The sequence below is a fragment of the Ostrinia nubilalis genome, chromosome 13 (genome assembly GCF_963855985.1).
Source record: "Ostrinia nubilalis chromosome 13, ilOstNubi1.1, whole genome shotgun sequence".
NCBI lineage: Eukaryota > Metazoa > Arthropoda > Insecta > Lepidoptera > Crambidae > Ostrinia > Ostrinia nubilalis.
In genome coordinates, this window is record NC_087100.1 from 14,875,904 (window position 1) to 14,898,692 (window position 22,789).

At 34.6% G+C, this 22,789-nt stretch overlaps 2 protein-coding genes across 3 annotated transcripts in view; both read right to left on the bottom strand.

The window, feature by feature from the left end:
* Positions 1-2,033: 2,033 nt before the first annotated feature.
* Positions 2,034-3,067, bottom strand: LOC135077232 (ATP synthase subunit d, mitochondrial). Its single transcript, XM_063971773.1, has 3 exons — positions 2,879-3,067; positions 2,590-2,808; positions 2,034-2,388 (listed from the first exon to the last, which is right to left on the bottom strand). The coding sequence occupies exons 1-3, from the start codon at positions 2,995-2,997 to the stop codon at positions 2,205-2,207; spliced, it is 522 nt and encodes a 173-aa protein (XP_063827843.1). The 5' UTR covers positions 2,998-3,067; the 3' UTR covers positions 2,034-2,204.
* Positions 3,068-7,499: 4,432 nt separating this feature from the next.
* The window catches only part of LOC135077713 (protein trapped in endoderm-1), a 40,600-nt gene continuing 25,310 nt past the window's right edge, over positions 7,500-22,789 (bottom strand). The window contains exons 3-6 of one of the 2 annotated variants that reach the window (XM_063972282.1): positions 19,140-19,386; positions 9,869-9,971; positions 8,476-8,678; positions 7,500-8,050 (exon numbers count right to left, since the gene is read on the bottom strand). In XM_063972282.1, coding sequence (XP_063828352.1) covers positions 7,672-8,050; positions 8,476-8,678; positions 9,869-9,971; positions 19,140-19,386 — 932 coding nt within the window. In that variant the 3' untranslated portion in view covers positions 7,500-7,671. Of the gene's footprint in view, positions 8,051-8,463; positions 8,679-9,868; positions 9,972-19,139; positions 19,387-22,789 lie in introns of both variants that reach the window. The other variant, XM_063972281.1, reaches the window with a different exon arrangement.

A 22,789-nucleotide genomic window follows, 5' to 3' on the forward strand; every position in this document is an offset into this window, starting at 1 on the left:
CTATTAACCCATTAACCGCCGCAGTCGCGTATGACCGACAACAGAATTTGGGGGCACTAACGCCGGAGTCGGGCATAGCAGACTGAATTTTTGCCGCTCTATTCTAAGGGAATAAGACGATCCATGAGAAAGATAATAATAAAAAATCCAATACTTTGAACACATTGTTTTAATTCATGAATTCGGACTTCATTGCACCTATTAAACGTGACATATTTAAAAAAACCTAACACCATAATTTCACATCGCATAAAGCAATATTATTTTAGGACCTCAGCGCCGCAGTCGTTAATAAAAGACCATAGTGTTGTAGTAAAATCTTCCCATCATTTTAATGAAATGGAAATTAATTATGATGAAAATGTATAAATTCGTTTTAGTTTATGTAGATTTAAATACAGAAAGATAAGTACAACGTTATGAATTAAACAGACGAATTATTTAAATTGTAATACGATATAAATTTTAAGTAAACGATGATAGAAAAACGCAAAGATTTGGAAACTTGCACAACACTAGCAGTGCGGAGTATTCAACGTTTTCTTAACATGCTCCAGCGCCGGAGTCGGGAATACACGACCGCTTATGACGTCATAGACGCACGGAAGTTTTAAATAGTGAGGGTAAGTTGATAATTTTATCGTATGATGAATATTAACTTACAAGTGGGTAGTTCGTGACTAATTGCTAGTGCAAAATAACGCAAAATAACAAACCGATACTTTGTAGAATAACTAATATTATTATCAAAGTACTTAATAAAAAAAATAACTGACTTCAGAAATACTGAATTTTTTTTCTGATAGTTTGCAAATAAATGTCCATCCATGCAAAACTGAAACGGGCTGATAATAAATAAATAAAATCAAAATCTTACTTACCTACTCGGTTACGTTCTACGTATGAGCATACAAAATGCAGGTAGCGAATAAAATCGTAAAGTACTTTTAGCCGCATTTGATTATTTCGTGTCCATGAACTTCTTAAATAGTTATAAAACATTAGTTAAATAATAAAGAAAAAATTACTATTTTAAAGCTAATTCTATTAATTAAATCAATAAATAAATTATGCAGTGGTTGGAATTTATTCGTTAAAATTCATCAATTTATCGACATCCATTTGATCGAGTTACCTCGTCACTAAAACTAATAAAAATAACGCGTCTTACTGCGCCGGGGTCGTCTATACGCGACGTACTGCTTTGTCAAGGTTAAATAGGGATTGAAAATATCGATATTCTGCTGAATTTAAAAAAAAAGTTTCGTTTTTTCTCAACCTGTTTTTTATTGATTAAGCAATGAAATAATTCTCTATTTATTGAAACTATTCTTTTTTTATATTTATTTTACAAATATACAAATAAATACATACATATTACACGTTTTTTTACACCAAAACGCATCTTGAAATAAAACTATCGCAAAGCAGATTCCCCATCACTAACGTCAAAGAGTTGAAAAAGAGTTGCGGCGCCAGTGGCACGTTTTGATAACAGTGGGCCCGGCGGCTAAAAGGTTAAATATAGTCACTTCACTGCTAGTACATATTGCTACTGATGGTAGTTTTTGGTCAGTATACTCCCAATAGAAGTGTTACATTCCTATACATACATTGTGGCAACAGTAACATGTGCAATTCATGTAATAAATATTGATAGAGGTATTATAATGTTGAGTATCATTTGATTTTCGCTCTCCCCTGTGTGTGTTAGATGATTTTATGTGCCTAAACATTCCTGTGATCAGATTAGTGTGTAGATCAAATTCCTATTGGAAAAGATTAAAAGACCCTAAGACCTATTAGGTCAACTTCCATGGTCTTCATATTTGAGACCCACACAATTTTTGAATTTAGATTTTTTAATAGTCATCAGGTTAATAATTTAGATTCTAAAATTTTAGAATAAAACCCTACCTCATGTGCCATTATGTTTTTATTTGGCCCATTTGGTTAGTTACAAACTCCCAACAAGATTTCAGGATGAAAATATTTTAATCGGACATTGGATGGGAGTCATGGAAACTAGAGTAGACATTGAAAAACAAAAATATATTTTAACACTTTACTCCTACATAAATACATGATAAACTGAACTTATTACTGATTCCGACTCCTCGACAAGACACAATTCAACTATCATGCAAATAGCTGGATCACATTGTATTTTAGTAAGTTGTCAAGCCAAGGCGCAAGTTGAAAGTTTAGTGGGACGACGCTGGTTGGTCAGGGTCAACGTAGCCAGGCTGCTCCTCGGGGTTGTGGGGCCAGAAGGTCGGCCTGTTGACCGGGTCCAGAGCTTGTTCGGGGAAGGCATCGTTGTAGTCTTCCATTGTCATCTGGTCGTACGGGAGGAGAGCCTTGGTGGCAGCGATTTCCTTCTCATACCTACACAAAAAGAAATTAAATTTTTATAATAATATTAACTGGATTAATGATTTGATGATATCAATCTCAATTCCAATGATGTTTGTCTTAGCTTTTTTTAGAATTTGACATTTTATTTACATTGTATTTTGCAGTAATAGGAACATGTTACAATGTCATTGGAAAAACATGGGATTAATCTTGAAATAAAGATAAACTTACGAAGCAATGCTAGCGTTGGATTCTTGGACGAAGGCCTGGATGGCTTTCTTGACTTCAGCCCACTGGGCTTCCACTAAGGCGGTCTGTGTGTCCGCTGGGTACGGGATCTTCAGAGCTTCGTATTGCTTCTGGAAAGTGTCTACCATACCAGCAACGGGAATGGTCTGTTTGTACATAGCCCAGTTGATCTTGGGCGGCTCCGGGGGGTTAGCCAATACCCTGTAAATATATTTCAGATAACCACAAACGCACCAACAAAAATTATGTAACATGAACATGAAAAACTAACCTTCGCAGGTATCCATCGGATCTAACTTTGAATGTCGCCAAGTTTCCCCTCTGCTCAGCCGGGACTCTCTCGGCTAAAGCAGCCCAATTTACAGAGCTCTGTGAAATCCTTTTTGCCATTTTTTAAGATTTCCTTCGGAAATTAACTTGACCAAGAACTGTCACTCTGAAATCCGTCGATGGCTAACCCACAGATTAGAGCATAGAGAAAAGTAATACATAGGAAATAGAGAACCCTCTCTGTCAAATTTTTGAGCCTACTAATTGACAGCCTGGTGTTAAATTCTTTGTACTTAACCTACGTACGTAACGCTCACATACATACACAGTACACGCACACATACATACATAAAGTCCACGCACACATACACACAGTTCACGCACACATAGGCCCTCATAACCTTCAAAGAATTATTATTTTTATGATGTACAATGTAGAATATTTTCAAATCCATTATTTTGAAAATATTTATCTTTATGGTGTACGTATTGTATTATTTTCAAAACAATGGATTTGGAAAAATTCTACATTGCACATGGAAATGCAAATAAGTAAACAAAAACTTTTGAATTTAATAATTTTACTTTATTTATGAACACACATAATATTATACACCAAAAGCGTCTTTTCGCAAAGTTTTCAACAACACTAAAAAAGCATTTGCACATTGAGAAAACTCAGATCACTTGTGAACATAACAGAAAGTTTCTTTGCGATTCACGAAGGAACGAACAAAACTCCGATGAACCAGAACAGCAGCAGGTACGAAGGAATGAACTTGAATTTGACTCGACGACTCTTCAATACTTTAATAGGGCCACAGAAAACTTAAATGATGGCTAAGAAAACAAGAATGCATTTAACATAACAAAAACAACACCGGCCATTTTGGAGGAAAAACAAAGTTGCCATATGTTAAATAGTAATTTCTACTACTCTATTATGTAAATTATAACAAAAATGTCAATGTTCAGTTTTAAATTAAAACAAATTAATTTCATTTAAAAAAAGTCTTCACATTGTAATTAACAATATTCTCAAATATATTTTAATTAAGAAAAAAATGAAAATATGAAGGAAACAGGAGCAGCGACATCTAGAGCGTTTTAGGGTAGTTAAAAAGTATTTGAATTTATTCACCGATGTCGCTGTTTGGAAGCAAGTTTCACTTCGATGACCGTTGTATGGAAGTTTCCACACCCTGGATTAGAGAGTAGCTAACCAAAGACAAGTTAGAGTAGAGTCCACAGATTATGCAGATCATTCGCAATTTCAATTCACGCATTATTTATAACTTTTTTATGCGAAGGTTATTATTTATAGCCCGACCAGGAACATAAAAACCCTCGCCATGTTGCGGAAAACTAATGGTACTAATTTCTTTTAATGGCAACAGTAAGAGTATATAACTGAAAACTTCATTGACATGTCACCTTGCATGTCAGTCTATTGCTGTCAAAGTGTAAACAAACTTTATTTTAAATGTGCGCAATTGATTTTGTGGATTAAATTGCCAAAATCTTTTTATAGTCGTGAAAGAAAAGTGGTTCACAATGTGTTAAAGTATTTGTCGAAAAGAAATACTAAGGGTTCGGACAATATTTTCATTGAATAATGTTTCCGACAAAGGTTGTCAAATTGACTGACATGTTTATCGTATTGTACACTACAGTCCACTATGAAAATTAGCTGTGGTTTGTTTCAAATACCTATTTTAAAGTTTTTTGTCACTTTGTAAGTGTTGAATTTTATGGAATTGGGAAAGAAGTAGGTACCGTGTTTGAAGCGTTCATGAGCAGACATTGTAGTTGAATATTCAAGTTCTGAATTTTATTATTGATGAATAATAAAATAAATCCTACTAGCTCGATTGATGGTTTCATTTAATTTATTTAAACCAGGTTACCTATATTATTATAATTTTTCAAATTTTAATCTTTCAAATTCAAATTGTTTATTGTTCATTAATTTATGAAAATATCAAATTAGCCCGTAATCCTGAATCCTGATACATAAAGTTAGCCTATTAATTTAACACAGGTACGACTGTACTCAGTGTTGCACTATCAAATGCAATTCACGCGCCTCTATGCCAGGGTTTTTATGTTCCTGGTCAGGCTATATTAACCGTATTCTTCTCTATTTAATCCGTTTCCGCGTTGTAACTTGGAAATGGCAAAGCACAAGTCGTGTACCAAGCATAAATAAAAAATAGTGAATATCTGCATAGCTTTTATTGGGTAGTTAAATTACATGAGGCGGCTCCTATTCTTGGACAATATCGATTCTTTAGGCTCTGGTGGACACCGTCGGGTTTTAGTGGGTAGGTAGGTCCCGCCTTTAGTGAGCAGGCGGGGTGAGTCCCACTTGTATTGGCCGTCACCATCAACATAGGATTTCCCGACGTAAAAAAAGTCTTGTCTATGCTTACACTATTCACAAAATCTCAAAATATTTGAAAAACTGCGCCCGCGCAAAATATCCAGACTGATTCAATGCGATCGACAGTTTGATTAGGTACCTACTTAGTGTTATTAGTGATTTGTGAATAATTTTACGATTACCTACTGGAGAAAATATTTTAAGGTAAAAAATAATAATTGAATTTTATACATTTATAATGATCCGGTTTGAATACCTACCACCTGAGGTCAATGGATTCGAACTTATTAGAACATTCAATAGTCAATTTTCATTTATTACTACACATAGTGAGTACTATCGTACTATTATTAAGTTTTTGAATAATTTTTAAGCGCGATTTTTTTTCAGGTACACGGTATTTACTTGCGCCTGAGTACCTACCTATGCACTGTGCGTACCTTAACAGAACTGGAGGGACAACTTAATGGAAATTTAAAGTAAGTACTACCTGCTCCTATAAAGTTTAGCTTCTTGAATGTTAGAATTTACCTTCTTAATTTATTTTTAATTTTCGTCATCAGCCATTATTAAAAAAGCAGGAAGGGAGGGTAGGCAGTAAAAAAGTATGAAATAAAACGTTGACTTTCAATTATATTAAAAACGTTTATTTTACCTTTGGTTCTCCATAAAATATTACTTAATTTAAGCCCAAATTAGGTATACATATTATAACAAAACAATTTCTAATTAACTTATAACTAGTAGAAATTGGTAAATATATTAATACACTTATTACACTTTTCTTTATGAAAAATTGGGTTTATACAGGGTGTACTAAAACCAGAGCAGCCCTTGTAACTATGTAGGTAATTCCTTATAATATCAAATTCAAAATTACATGTATGCCGAGTCTTGGTTTGATGAAAATTAAGCGCTAGATAATATTGTGGCAGATATGAGACACAATATTCAAGCTGTAGCCTTCATAAAAAATTTAGCCTTCATCAAAAACTAACTACTCAAACACAACACTGACCCTAAAATCAAAATCTTTTTTTTTCTAATAATTGTTCTTATTTTCATTGATTTTTTTTTTACGAAGGTAAATAACTAATTTGTTTTGCGTGTAGGTAAACAAGACCGACATTTTTGAGAATTGCGTCGTTATTATTATCAATTTCCACTATGATACATTAATCCTAATTGACTTTTTCCAAATCAGTCTTTGTAATAATAAAATAAGAATAAACATTATAAATATGATTGATAGTGGATAGCTTCTATGTATGTTAGCTTAAAAATATTAATATTTTACGCTTTGGTAAAATAGATTTGTGTTCCGGAGATTCAAAACCATCCGATAAATAATTACCTATCTGATTTGTCTAACTCGGTCTTCTCATATTTTTTTATTTAACGTAGGTAGATAACTAAGCTATCCTAAGATTTAAAATGGCCTGCCGAACATTTATTTTGATAGAAAAATCTCAAGTGGGGGCATCTGGGAATACTTAATTCCCATTTACCACACTTATGAAAACAAAAAAATTAAAATGTGCAAAAATAGTTGGAGTTACAATTTTGTCTGATCATCCTTTTATGAATTATTTATATTTTTTAATTGTGATGTCAACAAATGATTAAGGAAAACTTTTTACTCTTTTCTTACAATAATTTGTTTAACACTAAAGTATATTTTTTAGATTATTTTAGCCACTGATAAACACTGACTATCGGTAGGTTTAATTACTAAAGGAATGCAATGCTTATTTATGAATAACATCCGTAATGTTCATGACACTATTATGCTAATGATATTAAATATAAATTATTCTTACTCTTATTATTTATTGATAAAATTATCAACTTTGGTTATTCATATACATATTAATAAGTAGCTTTCATTTACTTACTTAAATATAAAAACTTATTTTGTATGTACAGTATTGACATTATTTACATAAATTTTACATTCTACTACAGGAAGTAGAAATGTTTTGATTTAACTGCACACAACTGGGGGACGGAATAATTCAACAAGAGTAAATGATTAATGTGTTCAAATTAACTTTGCCAAAGTCAAAAAGAAGGAATATTAATCAAATGTTGAAGGTTTAAACCATCTTTTGATCATGTGCAATTAAATTCGTGAGTATCATTAGAACAACATTTTGTTTTGCAACGAATATCTAAAAATAGCCGGCTCAATGAGTAACGTTACATATTAAATTACAACCACTATAGCTAGATTATAATCTTGTTCACACACCAAAGACATTTTTTGTAACTACATCTTAGGCCAAGACGTACAAAAATACTTCTTTTAAAAGCTTCTGAGAATATAATTTGATCTTAAGAGTGATATTTGAGTCAAATCAAATTGACATACTAGCAAAAGATACATTTTCTGGACATTCGTAGAGGTAAATTCATAACTTTGTCGGATTATCTTTCAAGGGATTTCTTTTTTCGACATAATTTGGTGAGTTCGACGATTGCCCCACCGTTCTGCTTCCCCACGTTGTTCTTTTGGCCACAGGATTATTCTTGCAAAACTTAAGGAGATTAGCGTAGGCTGCTCTGTACTGTCTGTTCGTTGCAGCGTAGATGAGTGGATTGATAACGCTGGAGGCCCAAGCTAAAATGGACGCTATTATGTGGAGCCAAGGGTAGGTAATCCCATCGTCGGCAACGTTCATGATCATGAGTGGCAGGAAGCAAGCCAGGAAACAGAGGAAGATGGTGAGCATGAGGGTTGTGAGGCGAGAGTCCTCTTCTTTCTCCTTCGCTGTTTGACCGCTGAGTTTGCTGCGGAAAAAACGTAAGGTTTAAAATAACAGTGAGAGTTGCGACATTTTTTTGTGTGGGACTTAGCAAGGGAGCTGAATTCTCCCTCGTACTTTCACAATTTCTACTTGAATGAAAGTAGAGTCAAACAAAGTTCTTATAGAAATATAAGAAAATGTATTGTCATTTCCAAGAATTAAGTTACCTAATTTTAAGGACGTAAAAATAAGTTTCCCTGTTTAAAAATACATTCACATACGAACCTCATGATTTATTAAAGAGGGAATTAAATAATGAAATCTCACGATGTCAATTATCTTATTTTGTTGCATAGAAAATTACGATTACACAGTGCAAAAATGTTAAGTGCAACCTACACTTAACTAACCAAACCCCCACCAAGTTAGCACTCGAAAATACCAGTCGATTCTCACCCACATACACACCTTCGTCCCTCCAGCTTTCTCTTGCTCTCTCGCACTCTCCAATATATGCAAGAGTAGGACACAATGATGACGAGGCATGGTAGCGCGAATCCGAAGACGAATAGGTACTTCTTTGGTGACATACAGTGTTTGGGCAGGATCGTGCAGCTGAACGTTTTAGGGTTGAAGCCTAATTGGCCCCATATTCCTAAAAGTGGTGGCACCTGAAATAAATAGAAAAAAATATTAAATATTCAAAATTTGAACACAAAGTAAAATAAATAAATAGTTCATGGACACTGGACAGCCATCAATGTTGTGAGTCCTTGTATTTAATAATTCCATTATCTGTATTCAATATGCTATCATTCCTATCAGGTTCTGCAAATATTTTTATTCGGCTACCAATGATATTATTAACACAGGCAAGTAGGTGCAATCAAAACAAAAATTTAATAGCTCGTGCCGCAACGCAATGTGGCAAGAAACGCAGTATAAATACAAAGGATCATAAAACAACACTCCGTTGATGGCACTGCATTTGACGCATCACTGCAATTGGACGAAACTGTTTCCATCATTTGAACTGTAATGGACTAAAATGGCCTATTTACGGTTTCGAGTTGGAAGAAATTAATGGAGCCTATTATTCTTTGGTAGAAGTTAAAAGCTGTAGCGATAGCGGGAAGAAGAAATTTAAAAAATATTTTTTATCTGTGCTCAAAACTAAGTGGGGACAAATGGGAAAAATGTTTTCGTCATTTATGAATAGGCATTGGAATGATTTAGAAAATAAATTCAGCTGGCTTTCACATTTCTTCCCAGCTCTTACGTGTTATCTTTAAGGAAATGCTGCCCTATATCCTAGCTATTTCTCAAGTCAAAGTACCTTACGTGTCTCATCAAAGTTTTATCTTGTTTGCATTTAGTATATTTATAGGTAGGTCCTTTAACATTATCAGCTTCACTTACAACATTCAGGATGCTTTCATTCGTGACAATTAACTGGCTCATGAATAGGTGCAATGAACTAATTCCGACGAATTCCAGCTTCCTCTAAATTATAACCGTTTATTTGTTTAATGGACCCGCCTATGGATACAGTTTTAATTCGTATGAATGGCGTTATGTGTGGTCCCTTCCTAGTAGCGAGATATTATTTATGTGAATAAAGCAACATACATTGTGTAAACAGTAAAATTCAACATCTGTACTGTGTCAGATTAGATATTTTTGTGATATTAAAATACGCTATGACTTACATAAATTTTAACGCGTGTTTGATGAATGTATGTAAAAGGAAGTACCTGGTAGCTGAATGCCCTGATTGGGCTGAATCCAATTAATCGCATTTGCCACATTGAAATATGATTATTTTGTAAGTCACGAGATAAAGGGGGAAAATGGCACTCACCATGAATCCGAAGGAGACCAGCCATATCAGCAGCAGCTGGATCCAGATCTTGGTGGTCGTGTAGATCTGCGAGTACATATCGTAGTACGCTATAAGCGTGTGTCTGAAATAAAAGACGATAACTTAAGTATAATATAATATTAAGATTGCAATAGTAAATTATTATTTATTTCTTAAAACTTTCTTTTTATTGATACACGCAATGCTATAAAATAAGTCTGTACCTGTAGATATAAAATAATGTAGCTATTTCTGCAAGCTTTGATCAGGCACATTAATTGTTCTTTTTTTTAGAAAATCTTGTCAAATTCTATATTGGTACCTAAAGAGCTGTTAATCGTAGGTAGGTAATCATTACTTAGTGCCTAAGCGTGGGAAGTCGAGAAAGCTTCCTAGGTAAAGCTACTGCTTTAATAATCTCTGGGCACAAAAACATGCACTCATCCACTCCACGCGTCGTTTTGATCTCACTTTCATGAAATCTGGAGTGTTTTATGTTTTATCGGCCGTTAAAAGGCACTCAGCGCTATCGGGCGTGGGAACGCGAAGCTAGTGTTTGAGGATGATAAACTTGCATCCGCACCTTGAAGCAACAGTAACTTACTAAGACGTCAAACTGTTCTAGGTAGCAATAAAAATTGAATAATCAAAGTTACCTGTGACATTAATGGCAACTCACATTTATTTTAATACTTAACAAAATATTTTTTTTAATCCACAACGAGGAAGCTCTTGGCCTGTATCTAATACGAGTATTGCAGACGGAACGACATTAGGTACCTAGTAGTCGTCTCTGTTCGTCACTATTCATTAGGCATAGGTAGTTTTTATTTGACGTACCAGACACAAGTTTATCCTAAGGTATCACCAACAGTCATACATGTGGCTGTGGCTAACAACTTAGTCACTGATAAATGCTTTAATATTCGCTTCAAAAACATTCAAAATATCTTACCCATGTTGAAGTGGGGTATAATTTTTTTGATAATTTCGAATAGGTTAAAAGCTATGGTTAAAAGGCAAATAAAAACAACTGTTTCTGAATCATACGACGCATTTCGCTAAAAGGGCATAACGAATCTGTAGGTTGCGGACATAGTAATAAAGTCCTAAATATGGTTATGTTCCTTGAACATTGAGATTAAATTACTAAATTAAGAGAAGGGCAAGGCCTCGGTATAAAATCGTGTGTGTCCACTTTTTTGGCCTACTTTAAAGATATAACATAATATTAGGTTACTGGCTAACAATAGAATTTTATTGACCAAAGTCTAACATTGTTAAAAGTTTCACTTATTACATGGTTGCTACTATGGGAGCATCGAATATGCCATAGCCTGAGAGTTAAAAATTAAATATCCTTTTACATAATTGTATCGCACATAAAGCATTGAATTATCTTACCTCACAATAGAATAGTTGCAAATTAGTCACATTAGTTTACAATATTACATCTGTACCCCCAGTGAAAAGGGATCTAACTCGACTTAGATCAAAATCGACTTTATAACATAATGTGAATCTCTGAAAAATTAGCTATTTTTGTATCTAATCGGTATGTTTCTACGACGTATGGAAAAGAAAATAATTTTGTGCCAAATGATACAAGTAAGGCTTTGTGAACTTTTCTTTCGTGTATATTGATACATGTCTACTTTTAACAAAGTGTACCGGAGGCTTCTTTCACTTTTTTATTGTGTCAAGAGGTATGACTCGTGTTACTACTTTTTACACGATTGAAATTGTTCAGATTGAATTTGTGATTAACAATATAAGATGACGTGTAAAATGTTATAAGTTACTTAGATCAAAAACATTTGAAAATCGCAACTAATAATTTGGTTAATTATTTGGTGTAAAATGATACAATTTAGCCCAAACGTCAGTTTAAAGGAAAAAATAATGTCGTAGTTTATAAATCAAACAACTTTAGTTAATAGTTTTAATAAATCTACTAGTAAAACATATAATTGAATTCATAGTGCCTAACGTTGTCAATAAAAGTACTTAATAAGTGCATTATCGAATTTACAAGAGCTCCAACTACCAGTAATCTTTATAAACAAAACTCATCACCTTTGACAACAAATTGAACTGGGCGAGTCATGTCGAGAACAAAATAAAAATGGCCTGTATAGCATTCCATCAGTGCAAGAGACTCATTGTATGGCCCTCTTACACATATTATTATGGATCACTTGTGTGGTGGCACAGAACACAACTATCCACAGCAAGATTAAAACTCCAAAGCCTGCAACGCCTAGTAAGCATAGCGGGCACTAGTTGTATGAGAACCACTCCATCGACATCACTTGAGTACCTTCTGAATCTTAGATCTTTAAACCTCTTCATTCAGGAGGAAGCGCAAGCAGCCGCCCTAAGACTTAAAGGTAAGAACGGCATATAAAAGCAAAACAAGGAGACAGGACATTCCACGATCCTGCACAAAACCCTAATAAAAGAAATACCTCTCACCGAGGCACCCATCGACAGAATTCCCTGTGTTCACATCTTCGACTGGAGATATAATACCCAGCTTACAACGGAAACGCAAGATTGCTCTGGAATCAATGAAGTTAGGATATACACTGACGGCTCCAAAACCCAAAAAGGTACGGGAGCTGGTGTCTTCTCGAATTGCCTAAATATACTAAGAATATCTACAACACTAGATACACACAATACAATTTTCCAAGCAGAATGCAATCAGAGCAGCACAGGCGATTGCAACCATAGACATCCGAGGTCTAAATATAAAAATAATCTCAGATAGTGCAAGCAATACAAAGCAACTTAATATACTACATTATAATACTTATATTGGAATGCCATGACGCGCTCCTAAGTCATTGCAGACGCAAATGGCGTTACCCTGCACTCCTGAAGTGGATCAAAGGGCACAGTAAATCCTTGAGCAACGACGCAGCAGATGAACTGGCCAGAAGGGGATCGTACACGACGGTATTTGGTCCGGAACAATTATAATGCCGATACCATAAGCACAGATCAAGACCTGGCTGCGCTCCAAAATAGAAAAATAACACCACACAGAATGGAAAGATTGTGAAAGATGCAGGCAAACAAAAGATGCAGTTGTGGATATATCGAAAAAGTTTTCCCGCAGCCTCATAAGACTAAACATGGACAACATCCGCAAGGTCCTAAGTGTAATAACAGGTATGTTAAACAAACACCTACACAATATAGCTGTTACAGGCAGCCTACTGTGCAGAAGATGCATGGAGGCAGAAGAAAAACCGCAGCACGTGCACAAGGAGTGCACAAGCGTAGCAATCAACAGGCTCAAATTCTCCAATCACCAGGGTCGCTGCAGAAGGCCTGTATGTCTTGTTAATTCATGTCTCTATTGATTTAAGAAGATTCCCGCCGTAGGCAGTTCGATATTATCAAGTTATTTGTGATTTAAGAATAGGCTGACAAGGGTGGCTCAATTTCTTGCGCTGCTTCTTCTCAGCACTGGCCCATTTATGTCCCAAAATAATTGTAGGGTTCAAGTAATACTAGGACGTGTTAAAGGGCTTTTTAAAAGCCTCTTTGTTGAAAACAAATGCATTTTATGACTTTACTTTTATATTATCCTTCTGTAGCCAAAAGGCAATCAATATAGCTTGACATCACCATCTCTGGTCCAGGGTTTGATTCTTATTAGGGTAATTGTAGAAAACAAACTTTTCTCTGTCTCCTGTCTAATTAGTTGATGTGAAACCATTGTTGTTTCTGGTCTTTACTACACAATTGCTTCAGCTATACTTACTTTAAAATAGGAGATAATGTATGTGATTTAGGCCGATGTCATTCATGGTATATGGTGTAATAATTAATAAAATAGTAGTTTCAGATCAGAATAAACATTTAAGGAGTAAATAATTAGAATTCAGTCTCCAATTCTAGCCTTATTCCTTTACAGTCGCCACTTATATCACTTTACACAAAATTATTAGGATACTTAGATCGCTATTATGTAAGTTAGATCAGTTTACACATTTTTTTTCTCACCACAAAATTGGTGTATATTGATATAAGTAAATTTTTTTGGACTATTTACCCTAAATGACCTGAAATAATGGTTCCTCATAGTGTAATTACTTATGTTTGTTTTACAACTTTTTCTAAAATTGAAGAAACAAAAAAATATCAACAGAAATGGCGTAAAATGTATCACTTTACACTTGTTAGCGGGTGGTCAATTCAGTGTGGTGTAAAATGATTTATGTCCCATTATATCACTTTACACGAATGTAAAGTTGTCGTGCATGGTGATATAACTAGGTTTTTATTTAATTACGAAAAAACCACATGCTGTATTTCCCAAACTGGCACACTGCCTAATCATATCTAATATTACCTTTCACCTAAAAAATATTTCATCCAGTTATCTCTAATAGCGACGAAGCAGGATTTTTTTTAACTTCAAATGCGATTTCCCAAAAATCACCATTTTCGACTTAGATCCCTTTTCACTGGGGGTACAGACATAACATACGACAGTGTATTATGCAATTTTGTATGGCAAATAAACAAGGAAATCTTTTGCTATGTTTCGATTTCTACATAGCGGCCTATAACACCATTACAGTTTGATTTGGTAAGAACATTAATGTTATTACAACCGAACAGCTGGTCAATTGGATTACAACCGATCTTTGTATCGAGGATACTGACCCAGCAGCGTCAATGGTTTATTTTTATACCCGCTGCAGCATGGGGTTTCGCAATGGTTCAATGATTTGTGCTGAGAGGATTGATGCATCTGACTTATAATAGAATCAATCATTTTGATATCAAAGAACAATAAAGTCACTTACAAGAAGTTGTAGTATACAGGGTGTTAGGTAAATGGGTATATGAGCCGACACTAGCCCATGTTAACATGGTCATATAATGGTATGGTGAAGTCAGAAATTTGATATCATTATTTTATTTTTTTTAATTTTCATACAAAATAAATTTTATAAAATCCGATTTGTATGAAAATTAAAATAATTGCTGTTGATGATGATAAATTTCTATACAGGGTGTTCCCTGTATAGAAATTTATCATCATCAACAGCCCTTTACAGTCCACTGCTGGACTATGAGCCTCCTCCACTATAGTGGAGGGTTTTGCCATAATCTCCACGCTTGGCAGGCGGGTTGGAGATCGCAGTTTAAAAGATTGATGTTTTTCAGAGAGCGCTGCTGCCCATTCTCTGTTTGATGTGTAGTCCCTAAGTCGCCTCTTACGACACCCGCGGGAAGAGTAGGGGTTGGTGACAAATGTATTCTACTCTGCCGTCACCACACGGCTAGAAATTTATACAAAAAAAAATCTTTCCCATTTGCCCCCTTTTACAACTCTAGGGGCCTGATGGGAATTTTAGGAAAATCTTAATTAACTTTTTTGCCCGCGATTACCTAGTGCATCCTAATGTATAATCCTGGGCTTTTAATCAGAGATCCCGCTTGAGTAACTTTCGTTATTGCCAATAGGTGTAGCATGTAATGTGTCCCAAAAAAAAAATTAATGTCTAAGTATAGCTTCTCCCTTCCCCCTGATTGCATTTTGGTTGACCGTTATTACTACTTACCTCTTTGCATTTTGATACAAATCTGCATATTGGTAACAGTAACTCCGTTATCAATCAAGTTTTTAACTGCTTTATCTATTCATTCTGTGACTTGAGCTCGTTAGTATCTGTCAGTTTGTTGTGTATTTCTATTTACTCATACTTTCGAGAGCACTCGCATGACTAATCCAAATAATAAGCGCCCATAACGTGTAACATTCTTGAAACGTTATGTTCTAGCAGGCCTGGCTCACTCCGCGCGGTACATCCGATAATTACCTACAGCGAAGCGCCCCGCCGGCGGGTATTATATCAGTCGAGTGTCACGCGCGTGCCCGTCAGGACGCGCTGGCGTGAGTTGTAGTAACTAATTCTATGATCGAAGTATTATTTAAAAATGGACATAAAGAGAAAGAAATATTGTGCGGCGTTCGGGTGTTTAAATTCGAAAAGAAATCTACCGGATTTATCTTTTTTTTCGCTTCCCAAAGAATGATGATGAAAGGTATGTAATTCTTAGGATAGTATAGGATTCTTCTTTTTTTCTGTAATAGTATGTTTAATTTATTCGTCTTGTGTTAAAATAGGTATCAATGAAGACATTGTAATAAAATAAGTTTTTTTTAATCCTAAGTAGGTATATTTGAAATGTTATTTTTACAAAGGTAAAATAACAGTAATACTTACCTACGTACGTACCTCATTACAAACAAGTAGATTAATTATTTTTTCACTAGACAGCAACCCTAACAGCGTAAGAAAAGTTCAGAGGCACGCGATAGAAAGAGACAAAACTTGTAGGTGAATAAAATTGTAGGTACGTAGTGCTGTGCAAGCTGAATTCCACTGTATCGCGTCGTAGCAAGACTCGCATTTATTTAAATCGTCTTGCGGAGTAATCCTTCTGTACCTGTACTATTACTTATTCTGTGGTTCTAGCCATGATCGTGCTCGGACGAAAGTCGCTGATATGTAATTAACTGTAATAACTTCATTGTTATTAGCAAAATGCTTCAGCAAATAATTGCTTAGCGTTATTTTAAGAATTCAAATAAAAATATTTTGCGGAAAATCTACCTACTTATTTCAGCGAGAAGCGTTTGATTGATATAATGTAGTTTCCATTCTTGACCAACGTTAGCTAAAGTTAAATAATCCTGTTTTCAACAGCAGTTTTGTTGTGTTTAAGTCTTTAAAGTAAACCAAATAAGTTTTCTTGCTGTTTTATTAAGGGTTTAAAATATGAATTATTCAATTTTGAACTTGATTGTCGTGTTTCCCCTGCTACAGCCAGGAAAGTAACAGTTATTATCGCAATCAGAGAACAATAGGCCCCTGTCATCTCAAATTGAATTGTTACTAAAATAAGCTTTGAATAAGTCGACACGTCCCACGCATAGACGGGCCTTTTAATTTATGTTTCACGCATCATCGAGGGTTTCGCTTGGGGAGATGAGTAAAATGCTCTTTTCTGATTTCTTATAACTCCATTTAGCTTTACAATAATCGGTCATAAATATTTAGGTTGCTTGGAAAGAATAACCAGTTTAATCTATGTATTTTTTTATACAACAAGAGTTATGGGTCACTGGGTCAAATCTTTTTTACATAGAATATTTTTCCCATCCCTTGGTTTGGTTTATTTCCTCTCAGACCTCCCGCTTCCTCCATTCCATTCCTTTGGGATTCCTAAACAATATAGTTAATCCTTATTCATATTCTGATTGCGGACTTCCATTAATATTAATGCAGTTGCTTCAACATGCTTCTTCAATGAACGGATAGGCCAATGAACCGCATAACACTAATAAGATTTAGTAATTAAATAACATGAGTAAAAAAAGACAATAGGTTTAATAATTAATTAACTTCATTAACTAATTGAAAACGCAATGGCAGTTAGGCACATTGCGTTTTCTATTTATTTTAAGTAAGTATAATTAATTTATTAGTTATTCTATCGTTTACAAGCTGCCGCTTACATAACTTTCTGAATACACCCTTAATTTATTACTAACTTTCGCGTTGCATTATTTAAATAACTAATTAACGGGAATTATGAACGCAATTCTTTTGATTGATGTACGGTTGCAACTTGCACCGGCCTTGGTCATATTTATGAATTTCGGCTGAGTAAAAGAGTCATGATATTAAAAAATGAATATAGGTAATGTTTTGCAAAATAACACGTGTGTAGCCTTCAATCAAAAATACTCGAGGGCCATTCGAACATTGCACGGTTTGTAAAAAATATTTTTGTTTTACAACTTAATGCGTGAGCGAGCTGACGTAATAAATCAAACAACGCTTTTACAGACGCCGGAGATTTCCCGCCGTTTTATTTTTATGACACGCGCAATGAAGTGGTTAGATTTACTAGTTTTATACGACAGACAGTTTATTAGAAGTAGACCTTAAAAATTCTGCAATTATAAGCGGGGCAAATGGGAACACTAACACTATTTGAAGAACTGAATAATTCATGCAACGCGAAAGTGGGACAAACGGGAAAATTAACACTAACAATTAAAATGACATTAACTTGATAAATTGTTTGATGTAATGTAAGTAATGACTTGATTTTACTCTCCCAATTAGCGCAAAAGAAAATAAGAAATTGAAAACATGAAATTATTTATTGAACATAGATTTTTTTTTGAGTTGCTAAACGGAGATGATGATCTCTGTTAATTTTATTACTGCTCTGATAAAACATGGTTTCTAGCTGTAACAAGTTAACTGTTATTAAATCGTTTTATGGGCGTACTCTACCGTTCCGTGTTGCATTAACTGCACTTAATGCAGGTCACTTTTTAGGGTTCCGTGGGAGGAAATGGAATACATTAAGGATATCTGCACTATTTCGTTTTTTCAACTCTATATTACGTGTTTGTGTAGTGTTAGATTTTGTGTTATGTTTTAAAATAAGTTACTTAATTTTAATTAAGCAGTTTCTTCTTCCAGTGACTTTGATTTAGTTAATTGCCCTGCTGTATAATTTATTAATATTGTCTTTAAGTAAATAACGATTTAATAAGATTAGTTACATGAGCACGTCATTACTTTGTTAAGCAGACAATGCAGTTGGCTGTTTGTTATGTTTAATAGACAGTACGGAACCGTAACACTAATAAAAGCTTCTGTAATGCACTTGGCCTATTTTTATAATCGTTGCGTTAACACTTTACGCCAGCACGCGGCCTTACACGGCTGCGCCCACCTTGACCATCGCCAGATGAATGAGTCATGGGACACTAGGAAAACACATGGTTTTGTTAACTATAATACTATGTTTTTACACATTAAAGTTTTACTTAGTGCTGGATTCGTGGATTTATGTTTTTAAGCTGTCTAGTCTCTGGTCTTTGACCATTAGCTGATAATTGAGTGAGTGAAGTAAACTTTGGAGGGTACCTATGTGAAACAGCTCATCAAAAGCCCCCCCCTCTTTTATAGTTACTTGTGTCTCCAGTAACAATCAAGCATGATGACTCTACTTTTCATAACACTTGCGTGTACCTACGAGTTCGTTCGTTCGTTCGTTTCAGCCGAATGACGGCCACTGCTGGACAAAGGCCTCCTCCAAGGTTTTCCACAATGAACGGTCCTGGAGTGCCCGCATCCAGGCTCTTCCCGCGACCTTCACCTACGAGTACGTTGAAATTAAAATCAAGAAGTAGAACCAATTATACTATTTATCTCACCTATTAATAGTAATAGCGACCATAGACAGCAGCGACACGGCTTCATTCCCATAGAAAACAAACGCGAACATCTGGCACATGGTCTCCCCAAGCGCCCACTCCTCGCGGATGAACCGGTTTGCCGTCAGAGGCAGGTTGATCCCGCAGAACAGGAGGTCTGACACGCAGAGGGAGAGCACGAATTTAGTGGTCACGTGTCCCCGCAGTTTCGGGTGCATGAGGAGGGCAATGGTCGTGATGAGGTTACCTGGAACAAAAAATTATAAGATTATACTTTAACAATAATTTGATCGTCGTTTGGTGAAGTTGAAAGTTCCCTGTACCTTGTGGTCGAATAGGTAACCGTGATTTGTTTTTTAAAAAAAAAACAAGTGCCACAGATGTTTTTTCGTGCTTGGGGCTCTGAGTGCGAAAAATAGATTTGCGATCAAATAAACTTTGCCACTTGTATTGGAAAAAGCTCGTTTAAAATGCTTAATGAACAAACACAAGGTTGAAATAGTTACCTTTATTAATATTTCCTTAATCTTCGAATAATCTAATCTTAATGGTCGAGAATGCTTTAGTGCATTAAGTTCGCCTTATGTACAAATTTATTTTGGCATTAAAGTTTAAATAAATAAATAAATAAAATCTTAATCTAAAATTACCTACATTCAAATTTTTTTTTAATGTAATTCCCATTTCCCTCCGATAAATAATTGTGGTGGCAAATGGGAAAAAGTAATGACGGTTGTACATTTTGGTGTAGATGGACATGCTGCATTTAACCGCATACCATATAACGTCTAATGCAAGTTATTTTTAACACACCATAATAATATTTCCCAATAGTCAAAGAAAGTTCCCGTTAAAAGCTATTAAAGATTTCGTTGACAGATGGACCAAAATCGTTTCTATTTCTCATAGTAAATGCGTAACTTTTATCTTATTCTATTTGGTATCCTTTATTACAAAGTGGTTAAGACCTTACTTCCATGCTGGTACTTTACTTAGAATATAATGACTGGACGTGGACATCGAATCAATTAAATGACTCGTAGTTAACACACGTCTTGTTATAAGGTTGTGTTGTCATCTTTTTGGCCACTTTGAGTGTCACGAACTACCTATTTTATGCTGATTGTACTTTATTTAAATAATATAAATAAATAATAAATCTTTGGACAATTTCACACAGCGCCTGCTAGCCCCAAAGCACAAGTAAACTCATGTATGTACCTTGCTTTGCATACCTCTCTCGCTCGCACGCTCGGCCGTCGCGCTAGGGTTGTCTTGTCATGTGTTGCGTTTATTTCGTTGTGATAGAAAAATGTTACTCTTAATACTATGCAAGAAAGACAATAACAGATATCCACGTATACTTATTTATATACAGTGTGAGTCACGTTAAAGTGTACATATGAAAATATGTGAAACTAGACCTATTTTTATCGACTAAAAAGAGGTCAAAAAAATTTTGAGATTTTTTTTTTATTTTTTATAGAATTTTTTTTCTTCCAATTACTTCTCGTAAAGAAAACGTAATAACTTTTAAACTAAGAGGTATATCCTGATAAAATAAAAACAGTAATAATGCTAAATAACAGGCAATACTAAAAAAATACATAAAATACCCAGAAAATGCCAAAAAATAATAAAAAATTACTCTTTTTGAAAAAAAATTGCTTAAAAATTCATATTTTTTTGGTTATTTGATAATTTTCTCAAAAAAATGCCCCTATGATAGGTGGTTTTTATTACTTTGTATTATTTTCTATCGTATTATCTTTGTAAAACCAAAAATTGCATGTCTCTATCCCTATCACACCATTTGCTATGATCGTTTGAACAAAGGCCTGCCACAACATTATTCTCCGCTACAGGTAGAGACAATTTTAATTTTAACTAAAATGCTTATTTTACTTCGAATTCTTTGGTTTTTATTTGAAATCTAACTTGTCTTTATCAAAATTACAAATCTAGAGCCATTTTCATTTTCGTTGTTAACGAAGCGTTGAATGGCGCGCCCGGAGAGGCTTAGTTCAAACGATCATTGCAAACGTTGTGATAGGGATAGAGACATGCGATTTTTGGTTTTACGAAGGTAATACGATAGAGAATAATACAAAGCAATAAAAACCACCGGTTATGGGGGCATTTTTTTGGAGAAATTTATCAAATAAACAAAAAAACACGAATTTAAAAGCAGATTTTTTTCAAAAAGTATCATTTTTTATTATTTGTTGGCCTTTTTTGTGTAGTTTATGTATTTTTTTAGTATCGCCTGTTATTTAGCATTATTACTGTTTTTATTTTATCAGGATATACCGCTTGGTTTAAAAGTTATTACGTTTTCTTTACAATAAGTAATTTGAAGAAAAAAAATTATATAAAAAAATAAAAAAAAATCTCAAAAAAATTTTGACCTCTTTTTTGTCGATAAAAATAGGTCTTGTTTCATCTATTTTCATATGTACACTTTAACGTGACTCACACTGTATAGTACGTTATTATAGTAATAGTTTGCAAACAAATACACGAGAAGGAAGTAGTATTTAGTTGAGTGGTTGACACTATTATCCAACTAATATTATAAATGCGAAAGTTTGGATGTCTGGATGTTTGTTGCTCTTTCACGCAAAAACTACTGAACGGATTTTGATGTAACTTTACAGTATTATTGTTTATAACCCTGAATAACATATAGGCTATAATTTATGACGATCTGTGACAAACTAAATTTCACGCGGGTGAAGCCGCGGGCAAAAGCTAAAAACTAATTAAAGGGCGCGCTAGTTATCCAATAATTCCTAAAACCTCTCTAAAACAATTCGATATTCCTAATAATTGAGTTGGCTTTCAATTTCAATTGAAATTCAAATAAATAACTTACTTACCTCCCCGAATCAACTGGTAATTTAAAAAATAAAAATTCGGTATTTAATTATGAGTTTAAGCAACCAAATACCGAACAATTATAATACGACTTTTTCTGTTCACTCATTTTCGTCAATTTCGCAAAACAAAATAATATCACAGGCGGTTGACCGGCGCGTGACTCAAGCGAACCACAGCGAACGTGTGGCGAACGTCTGTCGCGCCACGTCGCGCTCGCATTCGTCCAAGACAGTCTTGCTAGAGCGGTGTCTATGTGTGCGTGGCTCGAGCGCGTTTAGTATGGAGTTTGTCTTCTGTTATATTTTGTGCCCAAAGTAAGCAACTCAATGCTTGTGTTATGGGTGCTAGCTTATCGGATATACTACTTATACTTATACTTTTTTTTTTTATAATACATACATATTATACACTAGCTGTGCCCGCGACTTCGTCCGCGTGGAATAATGACTTTGGGTAGGCACTTTTAATAATTTAGTCTAATTATTTTACAAATAGCTTTCGCCCGCGACTTCGTCCGCGGAGAAGTCGAAAACGTTCTCATACGATTTTTAAATGTTTTTAACGTTATTATCTAAATGTTTGAATACTTATAAAATATAAAAATCTTAAAGGTTAAATAAACATGAAAATAAATTTTTCTTATATTTTATGAATATGCAGCTCGGCCTTTGATCGGTGGTATTATCTTTTTACAACGAAATCGAAAACTACACCTACCGCAGTATTATTGGTAAACTTTTTTTTTCCTACGGGTGCTAGAATCACCAAGC

What these genes read in the sequence shown, in the direction of transcription:
- LOC135077232 (XM_063971773.1), bottom strand. Translation starts at nt 2,997, where the DNA reads ATGGCAAAAAGGATTTCACAGAGCTCTGTAAATTGGGCTGCTTTAGCC. An exon ending in TCCGATGGATACCTGCGAAG is followed by an intron (nt 2,809 to 2,878) that starts GTTAGTTTTTCA and finishes ATATATTTACAG; the next exon opens with GGTATTGGCTAACCCCCCGG. An exon ending in TCCAACGCTAGCATTGCTTC is followed by an intron (nt 2,389 to 2,589) that starts GTAAGTTTATCT and finishes CTTTTTGTGTAG; the next exon opens with GTATGAGAAGGAAATCGCTG.